General features: G+C 39.5%; 1 protein-coding gene across 1 annotated transcript; it reads right to left on the bottom strand.

The window, feature by feature from the left end:
* Positions 1-51: 51 nt before the first annotated feature.
* On the bottom strand, positions 52-7,881 carry LOC103797911. Its single transcript, XM_009070145.1, has 5 exons — positions 7,871-7,881; positions 2,592-2,742; positions 2,029-2,122; positions 893-1,011; positions 52-208 (listed from the first exon to the last, which is right to left on the bottom strand). The coding sequence occupies exons 1-5, from the start codon at positions 7,879-7,881 to the stop codon at positions 62-64; spliced, it is 522 nt and encodes a 173-aa protein (XP_009068393.1). The 3' UTR covers positions 52-61.
* Positions 7,882-10,562: the final 2,681 nt, after the last annotated feature.

The following is a 10,562-nucleotide window of genomic DNA, read 5'->3' as shown; positions in this document are numbered from 1 at the left end:
TGGTTTGCTTTCAAACCAGCACACTATGATATTGCATAAAAATAGAAACAGGACATTTTATCTACCTTGGCAACCTTATGGCACTTAGATCTGTTAAAGAATTGTCCACCAACCAAAGCTTTTCCACCCGAATTAATCTTCGGAGGATCCTTTTGAAGTTTTCCAACTGGTAAGGATCACCCAGATCCTGGAATGAAAGGTTCAGCTCCTGGGAAGGATAAGAGAAATCACTTACTTGTTTTCTAAGAACTGTATCATTAAATATTTTCAATGTCAGAATTAGTTAAAAGGTGAATCTATGTTTTGATGCTGCTCTTAGAACAATTGGTGGAGTTAATTGCACAAAACACCTCAGAATTCTAGTGATGGACTAGAGAGTTCTGTGAAAGTAAAGAAGAAAGAAACTGTCTCTTAAGCATGAATTTTACTGTCCAGCCCCTCCTAATCTTTGAGTGGGGATGCCAGTGTGTGTGTTCTGGGTGGAGAAAGCAGGACTAAGTGATCAAGGCTTTTGGTTTGGCTTCTAAACTCATCTGGAACAAAAGTGTTGTGCAGCAGCCAGATATTAATATTCATAGTATCATCACAGAATGGGTTGGGTTGGAAGGGACATTAAAGCTCATCTCTTTCCAACCTCCTGCCATGTGCAGGGACACTTTTCAACCAGAGCAGGTTGCTCAAATGAAGCCCTGTTACAACACAGGAGTTTGCTCTTTTGGGTCTCAACCCAAATAACAGTATATTCCAGTACTTCTTCCCTTGTAAAACCCTTCTGCTTTACAATATCAGGGTGCAACCAGAGCTTTAAACCTGCTAACTGCAGTGAGCAGCAGTACATTATTATTTGGGTTATTTACAACTACAGAACAAAATGTGAATGAGAAAGTTTTACAGCACAGTTTTCCCAGTTCTCTTGCAGTCTCTTTTCCCATTTCTCTGTGTCAGTTACTTGTTTTCTTTTTTTCAAAGTATGTTCTTCTCTTCTGAAAAACAGCTCTTCTTCTGAGGGCCCTGGTCAGAGAGAAAGATTTACAGTAGTGGACGTAATATGGAACTGGTACTTGGTTACTTGCTGAAAGATTATATATATGGCTGGGAAGAGATCTGTAATGAAGAAATATATATAATATTATAGGTGTGTATGTTTCCAGGCTTCTAAGATATAAATTAATGTGAAGATTTTTCTACCATTGCCTAACCCATAATTCAGGAAGCAATCTGAGGTTGGGATGATTTGGTACATGGTTGGTTAATGACATTTCTTCTACAGCTCAGAATAAAAGGTTTTTCTAAATGGTTCATCAGGATCTGAGCTCTAAAACCCTGTTTCTATATATTCCTTCACATGCTATGAGTTAGCCTTTTATTGTCCTGAGAAAAAAAGATGTTTGCAACTTCCAGACTGCTGACAGCTGCAACTGGGATCAATAGCCAGACTCAAAACCTCATTGGTATTAAGATCAACACACACTGAAGACTTAAAGTCTTAAGGTGTATACATAGAGCTATTGACATCTTCAAGTTCCTAACTAAAGCAAGGACAGGGTGGAATTTTTTCCACTGTTCAATCCCAAACATGCAAATACTGGATTTTAAAATTCACCTTTCATTCTCTGCTTATGAGTGTGTGTATAGATTGTAATCAGGCCAATTCAGCCTTAAGATACAATACATATGTGCCAGTGTTGTAGGGTGGGATTTTTCACTCTTGGTTTCTTGTTTGGCATGTGGCTGCTGCATTCTGAACAACACTGAAATGTTAATGAACTTCTGAGAGAAGTCATCAACACCATATTAATACTAAAATTTTTCAATTTGCAGTTCTGGCAGTTGTTTCCCATTTTCCAAATTACAAAGGATAATTTCCTAGTGATTAAAAACAGGGCAAGCATGTACAATAGGGATGAAATCCTGCCCCTTTTCAAAAGAATGGCAAACTCCATAATTTAAGCTCAGAACATTTAAGGATGTACTGTTTGAATAAATAGAGTTAAGGCTTAGATGAGAATGTGACTTTTTGACCTTCACCTTCTCTCACTCGGGGACAATGAAGCTGATTTCCTCGAACATTGTGCTCTTCTATGTCACACCAGCCAAGGTACTTGAAGGGATCAGAAGGAAGCTTGAATATGTAAAATAAAGATATAAAAGAATCAGTAAGAGTTCTTCAGTTTCTGATACTGTATTTTCTAATATTTGTAGCCTTTTACAGTAGAAATCCCTCCAGTTAGAGCCACATCCAGCAGCTGGTACATGCTGTGGGAATTCACACGTAAGTGTAGTTTGCCACAGCCCATTCTGGTTTAATCCTACAAATTGGCTTAAATATTGGACAGAGCCTTTATGGGGTTTATTATACACTTGCTCATTTCATCTAGTTTGGTGCATAGTGCTCAAAGGCTGAGTCAAATCCTTTGCCACAGTTGACACCATATCATAGAATCTTATTTGTAATCTACCTTAGCTTTGGAAGATAAAAGCAGGTAAACATCATCAGCTTCAAAGCTGAGGACAAGATTTCTGCCTTAGCTACTCTTTGTCATGTCTCTCTTCTATAAATCTGTAATCAGACTGGTAAGACAAACACTTACTGGGGCAGGCAGCTTGGAATCACAGTTCTGCCTGAGGATTCCTCTGCTTTGTGATAAAATTGGTGGAATTGTGTGTGTATCACTTAGGATGGAGCAGCAGGATGAATAGGATTTACAGAATTTCTGATTGCTTGTAGTCAGACCTGAGGAACTAGAGAGGAGATGTTAAACCAGTATTGATTCTGCCCAGAGAAATACAAACTGTTTTATAATAACAGAAAATAGTGAGTAGAACAGGGCAGGACTTGCCACCAGGCAACAGCCACATGACCCTGAGGTCAAACCATAGGCAAACCCCTCACCTCTCACCTGAGTACTCTTACTTACATGTCAGATGGTTTCACAGATGTGTCTAAACATTAGAAAGAGGAATTTACTGGCAGTAAACTCAAAAAAACTCAGTTTTTCAGAAAATGAAGAACTGAATTTGTTCAGCAACATGATGTGTCCCCTTTTACCCTGTATAATCCTTGTTCTTATAGATCCGGGTTGGATGAAAAGGTACCTCAATTATTTATTTTAATCCCATTTATATACATTTTAATGTATTATTTTACTAATTTTAGGATATTTATTTTCATCCCTTAGTGTGTTTTAGGATCTCAAGGATCAAATCTTCAATAGAGTCTTTGAATTGTTAAGGTTGGAAAAGACCTCCAAGATCATCAAGTCCAACCTTTTCAACTTGAAGTCATGTGCTTGTGTGCTTTGCTAGTTCATTGCCCAAGAACACTTCCAAAAGCACATTTTACATACCCCAAGTGCTGCAATTTCTCCCACTGTGCTTCAGAGGGACTGAGGAATTTGCAGCATGGCAGCTGCAATTTAGAAATTTACTATGGAATACTTAAAAACCCAAAATTAATTTAGTAAGTGTGTGCATACAGCACTGTAATTTGTCTTTTACTGTACAGGCTTGCTGAGAGCTTGCCAGAAAGTATCAGCTGTCAGTAAGCAGCACTAAAACAACTGTAGTCAGGAGCAGAAATGGAGAAAAAAATGCAGCTTTAAAATGGTTTGGGGGGGGAAGGCAAAGAAAGTTTCATGCTGAGGGTAACAGACAAGCCACATAGAACATCATTTAAAACATACAATTAGGAGATTATTGGCAAATATTCATGAAGAGACATGAACTGTTGACCTTACTATGATTGTGTTGCCTGTTTTAAACACCAGCAAACCCCAGTATTACATCTCTGCTGGCTTTGGCCTGAGAGTGCTTACAGCCTGCACAGACCAGCCCTGACATGCAGATCTCCTCCTCCCTTCATGCTTTATGGTGGTTTTTTAATGGGATCCAACCAGCCCCAATAAACCAGAGGTGACTTCAAGGAAGCTGAGTGAGCATTTCAGAAAATAACAGCTATTTACTTAGACATTTTTCAAAGTCATCTCGAGGCAAACAGACCATTTTCATGTGTGTGTGTTACAGGGCAACAGGAGTTCACACACACAGCAACCCTGTGAAGAGAGGATTTACATTTGGTCAGTATTAAAAACCCCCAAACAAACAGAAAATAAAAACGCTGAGAACTCTTGCTTAGCCCTATCTTGGTATTTGTTTTGCTTCTGCTTCCTTCAATGTTAAATGAGGTCATACCAATGAAATATGTAGAAATTCTTTTATATTTAAGAAAAAAATCTTATTCTTCTCAGTTTAGAAGTGATTTTTTTAGGCTATATTCAAATGACTATTTATAACTGCAAGACTTTTCAAAACCTGTCTTCCCCTCAGCTAGATACTGCCTCCTCTGCTCAGACAGGAATATACACTCCCAGTCCCTTGGAATGTGGGATAAAACATTTTAGCTGAACCATTTAACATGATAACTATTCTGATCTCCTGGCACAAACCCACTCACAAAGTTCTGTATCGGTGATAGAAAAGAAAACATAAAGTTCCAGAATCAATATGTGCTAGATAGGATTTCTCCAATCAGGTGGGTAGTGAGATTTCTATGGGAACGAGTGACAGAAGGAAGCATTTTTCATCTCCAAACTGCCTGAGTTTAATAAGCACCAGCTGGACCCCAACATTATGTCAAGAAGATTTTTCTGGAGGAGCAAGTGCCACTCTGCTTTTCTCTCCCTGGCTTTGTTTTCCTTCCTATTTTGCTGCAAAATTGATGCAAAAGAAATGGCAATGAATGAGGCAGGATGCAATTCCAGGCAATTACAGATCACACAATACATGAAAGGAACAAAATTTCCTGCCTTGATTGTGAGGCCCTTCGGCTGGATATGAATCTCCAATGACACCTCTGGGAGCAGCACACTAGATTATGTCAAGCATTAAGGGAAAAAAAAATTAGATTCATGATGTCTGTCCAGGCTGAGTCATTTCCTCTCACTTTGCCTGCAGTGAGAAATTGGTGGTTATCATAAATCATAGACCTAAATTCTTATGAGAGAAGAATTAATTTCACTAATGGAAACCCTCTGTGGCAATAGCATTCCTCCATTCTCTCTCTTTTTGGGGGGTGAGGGGGAGTATCTATATCTTTTAAGTAGAGATACTAGACTAGATTAAGAATCCTACAAGGCAGGACTGGAAAGGAAACTTAAAATGATAATGGGGTAAAAAAATACTGTGTGTGACTTCTAATTTCTGAGGTTGGCCCTCAGTCCTGTTCATATCACAGCTGCAGCTTTGCCATGGCTAGCAAATCCAGCTACAAAATTTCAGAGTACTCTAGTCAAAAATCAAACATCTAAACCCTCCATCTGGTTCAAGTATGATTTCTTCCACCTTGCAGAAGTTGCCAGGCTGCAAAGCCAAGCTCATCAAATTTTCTGAGTTCTCTCTTCAGTCAGTGGAGACGAGTAGGCATGTCCAGACACCCACTCACTCAACCCAGCCTTGATGCCTTTTATTTTCAGCTGGAGTGAATCAGCATCCACAGGGGCCCACAGGCTTTCCTGAGAGTGGACAAAACTTAAAGGCATCTGAAGTTTCACAAGAAGAATCCCACTTTAAATGCCTAAAGAGTGTTTTGAAATAGAAGAACTCCAGATCACTTCAAAATGCTCAGGGAAATCATGCTGTTCCATGTAGCATCATTGAGAGATATAAAAGAGTAATTTCGTCTAAATAATTAAACAAACAAACACAAAATTGCACTGAACAATTCTTTGCCAGCACCTTGAAATCTAGAGTGCTCCGTATGAGCTGCTTAGAGGTAGCATGGACTGAGGGACAAGTGAAAGTACTTGTGACTAACCCAATGTGTCTCATGTATTCTCAGGGGAAGTCCCAGTGGGCAATTAAGTGGCTGAAATGTTTTGCAAACTGTCAGCAATGAGTACAGAACAGCTACTGCATTTTTCAAAACATGACTGATGAGACATCAGGCCATATCTGGGAAAATCATGCACTGCTGTAGAGCTCCCTGACCAAAGTCACACTTTATCAAGATGCCAGTGTCAGTTGTGTGTCTGTGAAATGCTTCTCCTCCCACTGACATCTTGGCCAAATTTTCATAGACCCTAAAATACTGTAAGTTTCCTAACTGCACTGCAAGTACATCTGAGTCCAGCTGACTTTAAGGGTAGAACACATTAAAAGCTCATGAAATACTTTGAAGAGCTCTAGCTGAGCTACTTCTGAACCTACACCAGTGAAAGACGTTCTGAGAGAAAAACTGAGAGAAAAATTCCTCCTGTGTATATTTTAGATATTTGGCTGTTAAGAAAGGACTGTCAGTCAAAGATTCTTTTCTCCTCATAAAATGACAGTCTTGCTAAACAAACATCTGAGTCTACAGCACAGGTTCAGCTCTGCCTCACAGAAAATGCAAAGCTCAGTGGAAGAGGAATACAGATGAAGAAGGTTATAGCAAAGTCTTGCAGTTGGGATTTGAAAGGCTTTTGTCCCAGCATTTTGAGTAGTTTTGGGGTCTGGTCTAGCTTCCCATAGTCTTATTCCCAGCTGCTGTTCATGAATCAGCAGCCTCAAGCAGACTTAGCTTCCACTGAACCACAGCTGCTTTCCCCAGAGATCTGAAATGCCCTTGATAAAAGATCTGGGAACAAGTAGTAGGGCTATTTATACTAACTCTTCACATATCTAGAGTCAGAATTCCTGTGGTGCTCACTACAGCTTTACATCCCACCAAATCACAGACCACATGTGATGCAAAGACCTGTGCTCCCATGTGGTTGATCTCAGTGGAAATCTGGTCAGGTTGTTATTTAACGGCAAAGTGCTCCAACTTCCTTCATTTCTGCTACTATGGAAGTGAAAATCATGGACCATTCTAAAAGAATCAAATCAAATGTGTTTTAAGCTCATCTTTAAGAAAAAGAAAAAAAAAAATCCCAAACCAAAGAAACGAAGAAAAGAACAATAAATCTTCCCAAAGTGAAAAGTTATTATCACTAGGTCAGAGCTGCTGATTTTGCAAAGGCTCTGAGAACTGGTCCTGGATCTGCCCAAACCACTTGCACAAGTAGCAGTTTCCTTGCAGGATACAAACACACAGTTTTTTATGTTGTCCCAGTCAGTGGCAATGCCAAAGCTGATCCACATAAATGGGGGTAACTTCCAAACACAGTTGTGGAGGTATTTAAAAGACACCAAACTCAGAATTGGGGCTGTGCTTAGTTCCAAATGCAAACAATTTACTGCTCTGGAGCAGCTTTGCTTGTATGCAAACATTTATGATGAGAACTCTCAGAACTTGGAATAGTAGAGGACGTGGACAGAGTGTTTCCATGCTCTATTACCTTTCAATTATTTTTATAGGAGTTTTATGAGACATTCTGCAACATTTTGAAGCAGTTCTTTTGAGCACAATTTAGTGACAAACACACCTGTAAGTTATGGCTACAATGCATCCTTGCTGTTAGCTGTAGCATCAATTATCTTGCTTTATGCATCATAAAATTGCCCCCCAAAAGACATAATTAACATAATTAGGTCCTATCACCATAATTATACATTTCAGGCTTATTAACTAACATTTTCCATGCAGCTCTTCATGGATCTAACTTGCAATGAGACAAATTCCACATCTCAATCAATGTGCCTTTCACACATTTTTACACCGAATGAGACATTTTTGTTGGGACAACTTTTGCCTCTCAGTAATCAGCCAACGACACCAAGAAAAAAACAACCTGTTTTAATTCCTGTTTTCTCTACACAACAATCTCCATCGGCAATACAGGCTGGTACATTTTAAAAAGATACTCAATCCTGTAACATTATCTTTGTTGTCAAAGCATGTCAAGCCAGCTGTGCAATGACTACACGTACGACTCTCCTTTCACCCTCCTACCTTTCAGACATGTCTCGCTGGTGCATAAAATCCTCACATCTTGCATAAGGCTATTTGTCTACAGCCAAAGCTTATCTTCCCATCTCTGGCCCTGCAGAGAGAGGGAGTTCTACAGCCTCTGAAGAGGGGTAACCTGCAAGGATCCTGGCTGGGGCTGTATGGATTCACTGTCTCCAAGGAAACACTGTCACCTCGCAACGCAGTCACGTTAGGAGCTATTGTTACCAATCTCTTAAGCACATCAAACAAATTCCTGGGCTGATCGAGCTGGTATCAATGAACAGTCTTTCCAGAAGGTGCCTAAAGATAGGTTGGTGATACCTGTAGCAAGATACGTGATCATTGGATGAATCTCTGGTCTGCTCAATCCAGCGACTTCACTTTCCTCAATTGCTTTCACAGTTTTTGCCCATTTGAAGTTAATATTTTCTTTGCCTAAATGAGCTCCTGCTTCATTAAGGGCTTGTTAAATGCCTTTTGAACTTATCCAAGAACTTTGGATGAAAAGAAAATACTTAAAGAGCCTCACATTTCACGTAACATTCAAGTTCTCCATGAGCAGCTCTTCGCTCTGTTGAATGTCTTTGCCTCATTTGAACGTGCTCAGCCATTTTAGAAACAATCTTCCAGGCTTCCTTCTTCGATTTGCAGCTGGGAATGAAAACAAGAGACTCTTCTCTTGGTGGGAACTGACAGGTCAGTTTTCTGTCTGTTTTTATATTGTATTTTTCTTAAAGCATTAAAGCTGTAGGTTCTGACTGAGAATCAGTCCAGTGAAGCTATTGCCTTCAAAATGTGTTTGATGTAATGTTTGGTTGGTTCACTCAGACAAAGTGCAGATGCTGGCAGGGTGCCACTGATGGAATTGCAGCAGCCCAATGCCGTTCACTGGTTAATTTAAGATTATAGATGGCTTTTAAACTCCAACAGTAGTTATAGGAACCAGGTTTCAGTGTAAGGTTATAGTAGAGCACTCAATCATGCCCTATTGATCTGCATCTCCCACACCACAGGCATAGCTCCTTCTTCACTTGAGCTTCTGGGCTCTGTACTGAAAGAAAAGGGGATAAATGGATTAAAATCAATGTGGAAAAAAAGTACACAGTTCCCTCTGCCCAAAGATATTCAGCTGGAAACACCATATAACCACAAACCTCTATGGTTCACACTTCTTACCTCTCCAATTTCTGCACAGAAAAATTACTCCTTATGCTTCCTTTCCTTCATATTTCTCTTTTCTCTTCTTCTTGGTCATTACAAAGCCTGATCATTATAAAATCTTTCTGTATAGAAAGGCATGTGCTTTTCCCAGCAGTGGCTGAAGGCTCCAAAAACATTCTCTTAGAAATTCTGCTGGCAAACTTCACAGTGCCAGTAAAATACAGGAGAGTAAAGGTTATTAGAGAATTTCAGCTCTTACGCAAAGGTATTTTGTGGTTCCAAATATTGAATTGACAGCTCATTATGTGAAATTTAACAAAGTAGTAATTCCACACAGGTTTCATTAAATCTTTAGATGGTAAGAACTGAGTTTATTATGGGGTGGGCAGAGGATGGGGTATTAAGAGATTCATCAGGTCACTTGAACATATCCTTTCTCTATCTGCTAAGAATAAAAAAATTAATATCTAAATCAAACAAGACTGTAATTTGGGGCCTTTCTACTCACCATTTTTCCTCTCTCTATAAAATGAAGGTATCGGTCCCCATCACTGCCTAATGGACTTCAGATCTTCTATGGCAAATGCATTCCTCATAAAGCCGATGAAAAATTCTCTCTGTGCTATTTCAGAGAAATGACATATTTTACATGGTGTCAGCCTTTCCATTATAAACACTATTTTTCACATCTTTACAACCTGCCCATAAAAAAAGGTTTCTGCCAAGAAATTCAGCAGCATGTCCCACCTCTGCAAGAAAGAAATAGTTGTTTCCACTTAATTTTGACCAGTCTTTTAGCTGGCTGAGCAGGGCAAATCCAGGGTGGGCATCAGCCTTAACCACGTGTCTCTTACATCTGCATTCAACAGATCAGATGGTTCTCTGCATGTCCTATAGGTGCATGAAATATGTATGAACTGGGCAGAATACAGCTCATCCTGAGGTCTGATTAATGACAGAAACAATTCCAATTATTCAGACTGGTGTTGGCCACAAGAGGCCCTGTTGTTCTGGGCACCATAGAAAGGCAGGAAAATAGAGCTTGCTCCAGAGGGTTTGTGCTCTTAATTGAACAGAGCAGACAGACAAAGAGTAGGAAGAAAGGAAATAATATTATCCCACCTCCTTTGATACAGAAATAACTGAAATGCTCAGACCATGAAATCCTAGCACTGTGGTAGTTGCCAGCAAAAATTCTGTCCCTGTGACCAGGGTCAGCACTCACACAGGATTCACAGGCACTGACTAGATGAAGAGTCTGGCTTGAAAGTCTGCATTTCATGGCTGAGTTTCTCCCAGCTGACGTTATGCTAATCATTGTTAAAGAATACTTAAAAGACACATCTCTATCATAACATTTTTCTGATTCAGGGATACAGCAGCTTGGAAAAATCTGTTTGCTATTGTAGTTTCATATTCTTTATATAATATCCTTTCTTTACTGAGTGTTAACTTGATACTTATTGGTGATACCAAACCATTTAGGCTGATGCCACCAGTAAAAACAGATCTGAAAACTTAACAACTTCTT

Source organism: Acanthisitta chloris, unplaced genomic scaffold, assembly GCF_000695815.1.
Source record: "Acanthisitta chloris isolate BGI_N310 unplaced genomic scaffold, ASM69581v1 scaffold17472, whole genome shotgun sequence".
Lineage (NCBI taxonomy): Eukaryota > Metazoa > Chordata > Aves > Passeriformes > Acanthisittidae > Acanthisitta > Acanthisitta chloris.
Note: the sequence above shows the minus strand (reverse complement) of the source record. Positions and strands in the feature narration are given on the sequence as shown.

Excerpts from the sequence above, each read along its gene's own strand:
- LOC103797911 (XM_009070145.1), bottom strand. Across the intron at positions 2,123-2,591 it reads ATTCCAAGCTGCCTGCCCCA|CTTCCTTCTGATCCCTTCAA; the intron begins GTAAGTGTTTGT and ends TACATATTCAAG. Across the intron at positions 1,012-2,028 it reads TTGTCCCCGAGTGAGAGAAG|GGCCCTCAGAAGAAGAGCTG; the intron begins GTGAAGGTCAAA and ends CTCTCTGACCAG.